The sequence below is a fragment of the Myxocyprinus asiaticus genome, chromosome 39 (assembly GCF_019703515.2).
Source record: "Myxocyprinus asiaticus isolate MX2 ecotype Aquarium Trade chromosome 39, UBuf_Myxa_2, whole genome shotgun sequence".
Taxonomy (NCBI): domain Eukaryota; kingdom Metazoa; phylum Chordata; class Actinopteri; order Cypriniformes; family Catostomidae; genus Myxocyprinus; species Myxocyprinus asiaticus.
This window is the reverse complement of record NC_059382.1, coordinates 20425840-20437544: the sequence shown is the minus strand read 5'-3', so window position 1 is coordinate 20437544 and position 11705 is coordinate 20425840. Positions and strand designations below refer to the sequence as shown.

Here is an 11705-nt window from a genome sequence, read left to right as displayed (position 1 = left end):
GTAGGCAAATCACGTAGCGCGTTTGAAAAATGCCCACTGATTGAAGAGTGGCCATTTTTGTTCTGCAGAGACACAAGTCTATCTCAGTCAGCCAGCTAAATAATGTAACCTTGATCAAAACATCACAGAAAACCAAATATTTAATTATGTTCAAAATATAAATGCATACGGGTATTAAAGGTCCACTCAGTATTTTTTTTCCCCCATTAAAAAAAGTTTTACGCCTAATGAAATTAATTGTAATTTTGAAACGTGTATTAAATCATGACCACTCACATGAAATGAGGACTCTAGTCATATCAGTAACCTTATAAAAGCTGTTTTATTTTACATGGGGCAGGGGGCCCTCATGGGGGCTGCCATTTTAGAATCACATGACCAGCTGAATACTACTCGCTTAATCTCAGTAACCGTCTTGTTATTGGACACTTTCACTCCTGGATTAAATTAATCATGGCTGACTGTGAATGGCATCTGTAACTGAAAACTATTGATTTTGAATGATGCTGAATCCACACCACTAGATATTACTGTAAGTCCATGATGACACAAACAAAAAGTTCCTGAGTGCACCTTTATCAAATAAGGTTATGTTTGGTGAGAAAACACATCTTTTAAAAATTTAGATTAGGGGCCTGGGTACGACACCTGGAGTCACAAGTTCGAATTCAGGGTGTGCTGAGTGACTCCAGTCAGGCCTCCTAAGCAACCAATTGGCCCGGTTGCTAGGGTGGGTGAATCACGTTGGATTAACCTTATCGTGGTCGCCATAATGTGGTTCTCGCTCTCGGTGGGGCGCGTGGTGAGTTGTGCATGGATGCCGTGGAGAATAGTGTGAAGATTCCACACGTGCTAGGTCTCCGCGGTAACACGCTCAACAAGCCACGTGATAAAATGCACGGATTGACGGTCTCAGAAGCGGAGGCAAATGAGATTCCTCCTCTGCCACCCGGATTGAGGCGAGTCACTACGCCACCACGAGGACTAGAGCGCATTGGGAAATGGGCATGCCAAACTGGGGAGAAAAAATAAATTAAAATCTAGATTAAACACATGTCAGGTTTGTATGTAATCTTTGTGTCCATGTTGGTTTCATACATTTTTGAAAAATATTTCTAGCATTTTATGCAAAAATGTTGATTTAATTACTTTCAGTCTTTTTATTTAAATGTCTTTTTAAAAGTGGTGCAACCATCAAGTAAAAGGTATTAAAATACTAACACATAAGTGAACACAACTTTATAATTGAAAAGTTATAAAACATATAATTTTAATTTCTTACGTACAAAAATAGTACAACATGCACCTTTTCACAATGTCAAAATATCTTGATATTTTTTTTTTTTTTTTAAACCCCAAACACCATCTTGTGGGTCCAAAAGGGTTTTCTATATATAAAGAAAAAACAATTGTCACATGACAGCAAAATGGCAACCTATGTCTGTTACACCACTTGACTTTGATTTGGTTGAAAGTTTTTTCCTTTAATTACGTTTTACTTGTAATATTTTAAAAAAATTGCTTCTATTTTAAAAGTAAAAATCTGAAAAGTTTATTCTGCTCTACTCATGCCAACATTGTTTTTTTTTTTTTTTTTTTTTTTAAAGAATTTCAGCTTTTAAAAAGACTGATTTTTATTTATTTTTTTTATACTATCTCCAGATGGTTACACCACATGACCTTTTTTACTTTAAGCCCCAGAAAAAAAATATCAAAATGATTTGGAACTCCGGAATTAAAAAATTGTAATCATAGAAGAGGTGTATTCAAGTCATTGTTTTGTGTGAATTACATTTTTCTTTTGTATATTGAGTTAATAGATTCTGACAAAAAAAAAAAAAAAAAATTCACGTTATTGAGTTATACATGATCAACAAATGTAAGTTCATCTAAATGTGTACTCTGGCCCAGTGGGGCAGGTGAAAGTTCTGTCAACTGGCCCAAAATGCTCTCTCACTGTCCCCGAGCCATCCTAATCATTGAACCCTGAAAAGGGTAATAAACTATCCTATATTATTTGAATGTGCACCCTTAGAAGTTTTAAGGGCATGTTGTCATACTGTAGATCAGGCTGACTTTAGCTCACAGGTTTGCATGAGTATTTTATGCAATCTCATTACGTGAGCCTGTATATCGAGACCGTGGATAATTAGGGAGCAATCTAAAACTCACATTAAAGGGATACTTCACCCCAAAATGAAAATTCTCTCATGATTTACTCACCCTCATGCCATCCCAAATGTGTATGACTTTCTTCTGCAGAACACAAATTAAGATATTTAGAAGAATATTTCAGCTCTGTAGGTCCTCACAGTGCAAGTGAATTGGTGCCAAAATGTTGAAACCCCAAAATCCTCATAAAGGGAGCATAAATGTAATCCATGTGTTCAGACACGATATGATAGGTGTGGGTGAGAAACGGATCAATATTTAAGTCATTTTTTGTCATAAAGTCTCCTCCCTGCCCATTAGGGGGCGATATGCAAGAAGGATGTTAATCACCAAAAATGGAGAATGAGAAAGTTGAAATTGACTGAGCAGGGTGGAGAATTTAATAGTAAAAAAAAAAAAAAGGACATAAATATTGATCTGTTTCTCACCCACACCTATAAGATCTCTTCAGAATATGTGGATTTAACCACCAGTGTCGTCTGGAGTACTTTTATTTTGCCCTAACATGGATTTTGGAGCTTCAAAATTTTGGCACCCATTCACTTGTATGGACCTACAGAGCTGAGAAATATTTCTAAAAATCTTTGATTGTGTTCAGCAGAAGAAAGAAAGTTATACACATCTGGGATGGTATGAGAGTGAGTAAATGATGAGAGAATTTTCATTTTTGGGTGAACTAACCCTATAACGTCTTCTGCAATCACTCATAAATGGGCACACTGTAGAGCAGAACTTAAGTGAAGAAAGTGGAATGTACAAGCCTCAGGGTTTTAGGCCTTGCTCTTGTCAGTGATGAAGCTCTTCCTTTAGAGCAGCAGGATGGATCATTGTAGCCAATAGCTGTCAGATGTTCCTGCTTGTGTGTTAGAAGGATTATGAAATAGCCACTTTGTTTTGCTTAGTGTTCCTTTAGCTCAAGTGGTAGAGCATGACACTATACGCCATGAACATTGGTTCAATTCCCAGGGAGCACAGGTGTGTGATAGATATATATATATATATAAAACACTACAAGTTGCACTACAAGTTACTTTGGATAAAAATGTCTTAAATGCATTTATGTAAATTCTTATCAATGATATGTTAATGTCAGTGCATATCAAGCTGAAATGCAAAGACGGATTGCACTGAATGAGATGGGGTGGTCAAGTCACAAGATGCTGCAATGTTTTCTTTTCTAGTGTCCAGTTTTGGGTAATGTTGTCATTCAGACTGCACTGATAGTGCTTTGATGGAATTAGAAATCCACAAATCCAACCTAACACAAGCTGTTCTCCACGGTTTAATATTTAGCTCTCTTCTTTTGATTACTTGTATGCTTCCCCTAAGTGATATCATCTGTGAACATTGGGTTTTACTACTATGCTGATGACATTCAGATTTCATCACCAGCTCTAAAACACGCATTTCACATATCTACATAAAATGTTCCCATACTCGCAAAAACAGATGCAGAAAATTTAGTATATGCTTTCTAAACCTCATGCTTGTACTACTGCAATGCCCTACTCATGGGCCTACCCAACAAAAATATTGCTAGATTACAATATATACAAAACCAAGCAGCAAGAGTACTTTCAGCTCACATCATTCCTCTTCTACAACCTCTTCACTGGTTGCCTGTCCCCATCCCAGATTGAATTCAAAATACTCCTTTCAACAAAGGTCTGAACTGTCCTGTTTATCTGTCAGAGTTGCTTCATCCATATATTCCCTCTGGTCATCAGTTGCTGGTTTATATGCTGTCTCTTGGTTTCAGTTCTCCTCCATTGGTCACAGGTCTCTGTTTTAACACAAAAAGCAAATGGCCTCGCAAAAGAATGTTTTGGTGGATGTGCAGCTAATATTCACAGAATTTGTTTCTTTTGTTTTGTTTGTTGAAGGTAAGTGATAGATCCAAGTTTGTTGTATTCTTTTTCTTTCTTATTCTTATATCAATGATGCATTATTAGATTCATTGATGAGCAAAGTTTTCACATTTTTTGATTGAGGACATGTGGTGGGTATCTGGTTGTGGTTTCTTCTCTGAAAACAATGTTCCATTAAATTTTTAACCATAAAAAAACAATCCAACCAAATCACAGGGCCAACATTCACTAACATGGAGACCATAAACAATCTAACTTCAGATAGTTGTTGTGTTGCCTTGAGCTAAGATGACAACAGGATAAAAATATCATGGCCGCAATTGAAAGGAAACCTTCTGTTCTCTACCTTTGACCATGCCTAACATGTTTATGACTATATACCATTTCATTATCAGCTCCACAAATATCATTTGTGAATATGTAAAGATTATGTCCATAATCCATCATAGTGAGAAACCGAACGGATGTTAAAAAGAGAACTGGGTTTATATACGTAACCTAACGTTAATGTAACTGCGAAATTCAGATACTAATCTGATTCCATAAGAAAAGATTGCAGAGAATGATGTAATACGAAACAATCTAATCATTGGTGTGGGTGTGTGTATATATACAGTATTGGCCAAAAATATTGGCACCCTTGGTAAATATGAGCAAAGAAGGCTGTGAAAAATGTCTCTATTGTTTATCCTTTTGAGCTTTCATTCAAAATATTCAAAAAAATCTAACCTTTAATTGAAGTAAACTAAATGAAAGGGGGGGGGATCTCATAATTAAATATTTTTCTCCAAAACACGTTTGCCACAATTATTTGCACCCCTAAAAATTCTTATGAGTAAAATATATCTGAAGTATATTCCCATTCATATTTTACATTTGGTTTAGTTCACCTGGGTGACAAGGAACATGAAATTGTTCAGCCATGACTTCCTGTTTCACACGGATATAAATATGAGGTAACACAAAGGCCAAATTCTCTTTGTCATCCATCACAATGGGTAAGACCAAAGAATAAAGTTATGATGTGCAGCAAAAATGTTGTTAAGCATCACAAAATGGGAAGTAGCTATAAGAAAATAGCTAAAGCATTGAAAATACCAATTTTCACCATCATGGCAATAATTAAGAAGTGCCAATCAACTGGAGATGTTACAAATCGGCCTGAAAGAAGACGTGTCTATACTGTCTCCATGCACGGTGAGGAGGATGCTTCGAGTGGCCAAAATTCTCAGAGGATCACAGCTGGAGAATTGCAGGAAATAGTTGGGTCTTGGGGTCAGAAAATCTCCAAAATTACAATCAGACGTCACCTACATCACCACAAGTTGTTTGGGAAGGTCTCAAGAAAAAAGCCTCTGCTCTCAAGAGTCTTCAGTTTACCAGACACTACTGGAACTTAAAATGGGACCGGGTTCTATGGTCAGATAAAATAAAAATAGAGCTTTTTGGCAGTAAACACTAGAGACGAGTTTGGCGCACATAGAGAGGTAGCCATATGGAAAAGTACCTCATGCCCACGGTTAAATATGATGGTGAAGTTTAACATGTGGGGCTGTTTTTATGCCACAACTGTATGCATATATATATATATATATATGTTATGTTAAGACTGTAACATAACAAAATGTGGAAAAAGTGAAGCGCTGTGAATACTTTCCGGAAGCACTGTATACATATATATACACACACACACTGGTGGCCAAAAGTTAGGAATAATGTACAGATTTTGCCGTTTCGGAAGGAAATTGGTACTTTAATTCACCAAAGTGGCATTCAACTGATCACAAAGTATAGTCAGGACATTACTGATGTAAAAAACAGCACCATCACTATTTGAAAAAAGTTTTTGATCAAATCTAGACAGGCCACATTTCCAGCAGCCATCACTCCAACACCTTATCCTTGAGTAATCATGCTAAATTGTTAATTTGGTACTAGAAAGTCACTTGCCATTATATCAAACACAGTTGAAAGCTATTTGCTTTGTTAAATGAAGCTTAACATTGTCTTTGTGTTTGTTTTTGAGTTGCCACAGTATGCAATAGACTGGCGTGTATTAAGGTCAATATTAGGTCAAAAATGGCAAAAAAGAAACAGCTTTCTCTAGAAACTCATCAGTCAATCATTGTTTTGAGGAATGAAGGCTATACAATACTTGAAATTGCCAAAAAACTGAAGATTTCATACAAAGGTGTACACTACAGTCTTCAAAGGACAACTGACTCTAACAAGGACAGAAAGAGATGTCGAAGGCCAGATGTACAACTAAACAAGAGGATAAGTACATCAGAGTCTCTAGTTTGAAAAATAGACGCCTCACACATTCTCAGCTGACAGCTTCATTGAATTCTACCTGCTCAACATCAGTTTCATGTACATCAGTAAAGAGAAGACTCAGGAGTGCAAGCCTTGTGGGAAGAATTGCAAAAAAAAAAAAAAAAAAAAAAAAAGCCACTTTTGAAACAGAAAAACAAAAAGAAAAGGTTAGAGTGGGCAAAGAAACACAGACATTGGACAACAGATAATTTGGAAAAGAGTGTTATGGATCTTAACCCCATTGAGCTTTTGTGGGATCAGCTAGACTGTAAGGTGCATGAGAAGTGCCCGACAAGACAGCCACATCTACGGCAAGTGCTACAGGAAGCGTGGGGTGAAATGTCACCTGAGTATCTGGACAAACTGACAGCTAGAATGCCAAGGATCTGCAAAGCTGTCATTGCTGCACATGGAGGATTTTTTGATGAGAACTCTTTGAAGTAGTTTAAGAAGTTCTGAACATTTTTTTCAAATTGTAATAGTCATTTTTCACATTATTAATGTCCTGACTATACATTGTGATCAGTTGAATGCCACTTTGGTGAATAAAAGTACCAATTTTTTCTATAAGAGCAAAATCTGTACATTATTCCAAACTTTTGGCCGCCAGTATATAATATATATATATATATACACACACTGTATGGCCTTCAGATTGCATTAGACATGTCCACTACACAATACTACAAATACTGTTTGGCTGGGGCTTAGATACAGGTCAGCCAACACAGACTCCACTGGGTCAGTGGTTTCTGTCTAGTTAAGCAGACTGAATTAATCCGTGTCAGTCAGGATGTTCCTCTGAGTGTAAAATGTCTGATAACCTCCTAATTATGCTGTAATAATAGGATCCTAGAGCAATGGGAGTGTTATTACATTAACCACATTTGTCTGTAACTGTAGCTCCTTTATTAGCATAATGCCATTCCATTCACTGACTTGTCAACCATCCTGCCATTGCAAGGCGTAAATAACGATGTGGCTGTTGTTGATGCTTGTTTGTGCATCTGTTTAGATAAAGACAATGAAGCCTACTTCTAGGACCATTAATATATATTTTTTTTTCTTTTTGCATTGTGATCTTTTTGCATAATTTTCATTACAATAAAGCACATTTCTGCCTGAATTATTACAACAAAATTTTGTAATTACCATTATTCGCAAAGCTGATTCTCATTACTGTAATACAGAATTACAATATTACAATGATGTTTACAGTATATAAATACTTTCAAATGAAAGTTATAATAATCAGAATTACAATCATGAGACTTTACATGGATCACAATGCAAAAATATAATATCTTATTATTTTTTGATTATGGGGTGAAATATGCCCCAGATATCTTGACTGGCTTTGTAAGGTTCACCCAAGTAGAACACCACCAAATAAAACTTTTTTGTTTTGTTTTACATTTTAACTGCTTTTTGTTCTAGCTATTAACTAAATGTAGCATATTAAATTGGACTGAATTGCAATGGGCAGCACATGCAACTTTTTTCTTCCTATTTTTTTTTTTTTTCTGCTGCCAAAATGATCTGAATTGCGTTTGGTAAGAGAAATGTTTAGTGGCTGTTGATTTTGAGAAACAACTATTTCTCCCTCTTGTGTAATTTGTGAGCATTCCTGTGTGGTGATCTGAATCTTTCCTCATCTGCGATCAGACTGAAAGAGAATGAGAATAAAAGAGAGAGCGAGAGCATACGTATAAGTGTGAATGAGCAGGAGTGAGCTCTCAGGGTCATGTGAAAATCACAGTATAAGAGGAAGTTTTCTCTGAGAGCGAACTCGAACCTCTCTGCTGAACTCTGCCTCGCACATTAACTAAAACTAAAAGGGAATATAATAGTTCTAATAGGGAATAGAAAGTCTGGACACAAAGATGCACATAACTAAACCCATGACCCCTTCTCAGACACAAAACCTATACTCATCTGTTCCATTTACAGACACAGTCTGAAATCCCTTTTATTTTGAATGTAAACACAGGCTGTTTAAAACCCAGCTGGGTAACTCTACAGAACAATGAGAGTTGAGATACTGAAATTTCCACCTAGAAAAAAAAAAAAAAAAAAAAGACACAAAATGCTTTGATCAATAAACCTTTTGTTAATCTTAACAGCACATTAGCTTATGTGTGGTCGACAACCATGAAGGTAAATGTAGAATTGGATTTCTAAGGAATTGTATTTGCCAGCAGGAGGTGTGATTATGATATGGTAACACGTTCACTAATCTGTTCTTTCGAACTACTCATAAGAAATATTGCTATTAATACTTTTCAACGGCATATACTGATTGACAAAAAAAAATGTTTTTTTAAATTTTTTTTTTTTAACAAAAATAAAAAGCACTGTTACGAAGCTGACCAAGTGGCTCCAAACTCCACATGGTGGGGTTATGCAGGAACATTTCTGAGGGGACTTTGGTTTTGTACCTTTATAAAACCTGGATCTACATTTGTTCTGTAACAATACCAACAAAAACTGAATTAAACTGAAAAGCACAGCTATTAAAGGGGTAGTTCACCCAAATATTCCAAAACTGTATGTCTCACTTCCGTGGAACACAGAAGAAGAAATAATGAAGCTTTCAAGATTAAAAAGGAGAGAAAAGCACCAATAAAAAGTAGCATAAACTTGTGTAATATATTCCAAGTCATCTGAAGCAATACACTAGCTTTCTATGACAAACAGATCAAAATTGATGTAGTTTTTCACTGAAAATCTTGACAATCATTCTAGCTCTCGTTGGAGATCCATGAATTATTCTTTTGAGTCAGAACATCTCAAGAAATCGGTTAGTCTGGTTCACAAAAGGGGTGGAGTGCCCCTTCATGGTTACTCTGCCAGTCAGGGAGGGGGATATGAGAAGGGCAATGCCCTGACTAGGCCATGACTACTTCTATGATACCTTTATGGTGCTTTTACATCCTTTTTTAAGCCTGAAAGCTTCAGCTGCCTTTGATTGTAACTGCATGGACAAGAGTGACCAATATTAAACATTCTATGATGGTTTTACAGTGCTTTTACATCCTTTTTGAAGCTTGAAAGCTTCAGTCCCCCATTCATTATAACTGTATGGAAAACAGCAACCAATACATTATTAAAAATGTTTTGTGTTCCATGGAAGAAAGAAAGTCATTCGGGTTTAGCACATGACGGTGAGTAAATATTGACCGAATTTTCATGTTTGGGTGAACTATCCCTTTAAGATCTTAACTTAAAAAGAACAAAGAAAAAGGCACACTAAACACCATCACATTAAACATCATATTTGTTGCATTTTGAAAACACTTTTAAAGTGCTTTTCTAACCCCTACTTTACACAAAGCATGTCGAACAATCACCAAGTCATGCTCTCTCTGCATCCTTCTTTGAAAGAGCGCTGACTTGTGGGTAGTTCATTATTGAAAAGAGATGAGTTTTGTGTTTCTTAGTTGACGAAACAAGCAGAGCAGGTTCACCTTACCCATCTGCCATCTCCTCCTTAGCTACATTTCCATTTATTCCCTCGACAAAGTGCTCTAGTTTCTGTGTCTGTCTTAATAGCTTCAGAATACATATTCTGTTACGAAGTCCCAAACAATAAATGATCCTTTTCTTCATCATCTTTCTGTATATAGTAGCATGTGACATCTGGGTTTAGTCACAGACTGTAATTTCAAGTAGAACAGATTTACTAAGTGCTGCTAATAAAAACAATCTCCATTTTTTATTTTATTTTTGTCTGTCGTAACGGTAACGGAATGAATTTGCCGGAATCCAGTGTCTTGTGACTAAATGTGGAGTTTACTGTGATTCTGAAATGCTGATGTATTCTAGTTTAGTGTAGTGTAAAAGGCAATACCACCGAAATAATCATAATTGGACATTCTAAATCACATAAATGCATGCCTAAACTGACAACGCCCATGGAGGTGATGATGTCACCTGACAAACAAACAACTCCCCATTAATCATCACTGTGGAAAGAGTGTCGTGACTCATCCCTCCATGGTGCACCAAATGCTTGTGTGCCGATGCAGAGGAACTGTAATATTACAGAACAAGATAACACGGTTACATTTATAGAACAAATTGTTATTTTGAGGGCCTTTAGGATGAAGGGGGAATCCAGTGAAAAATCACAGTTTCAGCCACACTGAACTTGCGCCATTGAAAATGTTTTGGGTGGTGTAGTTCCAACGTATGGCTTCCAGATGAATCAGTATATTGCTTCAATATTGTAACTATTCAATATGTGTTTTTAACTAACACTGCACTTATCAAGTGTGCACAACAGCAAGCAGTCTTTCATAATGAAAGTCACTCTGAGTTTGATTTTTGTTCAGTTTCAGTACAAAATGTGTCATTATTTAATTGTGCTCTCGAGCAGGCTCTGTATTGCAGATCTAGGCTGTCTCTGTGCTACATACAGTGCATAGCGAGCAGCTCCTATCCCGCAGTCAGCTCGGAGACGAAAGGTGAGCACCCACACAGCCGACCCGGCGCTGGCCCAAATGCCATGCTATCTGGCCCTCCATTGTAAGAAAGAGCAAGCAGGTAGGACCACCAGAGAATGAGGAGGGAGGTAGGGAGGAGTTTCGTAAAATAAGAAAACCGATTACAGCTCACGTTCGCCACAACCTAAAACGATGACAATACAAAACTTGATCCATCCCGTTACCTAATCTCCATCAATTCGTCCGTCAATCAAGGCAATACTGGTTATTTTCACTGCTTTGACTTAGTTCACCAGCACAAAACCATGCTGGGAGTCCACCGTTTCCATCATTTCACTGTCCAGAAAGGGGTCACTCAGCCCTTCGTACCCAGTTGCAGCGCCCTCTACTGGGGCCGTTGGAGGTGGCTGCCCCAGATCAAGTGGATAGTTGTATTGCTCCTGGTACAGTGTTTCTCCCGAGGGAGAGTGGCCAGGATCACAGGTTGGGTAGCTGTAGTTTAGGGGTTTGGGTTGTTGGCTCTGTAGCGGAGCAGAGAATCCTTGTGGTAGAGGTGTTGGCTGCATCTGAGGGTAATGGCCCAGGTAGGGCTCATAAGCTTGGGCCTCTGGGTTGGGCTCCATTAGAAGGCCGAGGGGCTGTGAGTGTGCATACGGCGGGGAGGCTTGGGGACCCTGCTGTTGCTGATGAGCTGGTGTTATGGAACCCTGTGGCTGAGGAGGAACTCCTGAGTCCTGGTGCCCCAATGGTTGACAAGAAGCAAATGGGTCCTCCACAATGTGCATCTGATTGAAGTAGGCCTGCATTTGGGATTGTTTATGGAGATGTAGCCGCTTCTGCTGCAGCCTGCAGATCAAACAGAAACAGAGGTTGTATAACAAGGGTTCCATTCTTTTTGACCAGT

General features: G+C 37.7%; 1 protein-coding gene across 1 annotated transcript in view; it reads right to left on the bottom strand.

Moving 5' to 3' along the window:
• Positions 1-8652: 8652 nt before the first annotated feature.
• sik2b (salt-inducible kinase 2b) overlaps positions 8653-11705 on the bottom strand; it is a 68461-nt gene continuing 65408 nt past the window's right edge. Inside the window, exon 15 of the mRNA XM_051678845.1 lies at positions 8653-11647. Coding sequence (XP_051534805.1) covers positions 11086-11647 — 562 coding nt within the window. The 3' untranslated portion in view covers positions 8653-11085. The remainder of the gene's footprint in view (positions 11648-11705) is intronic.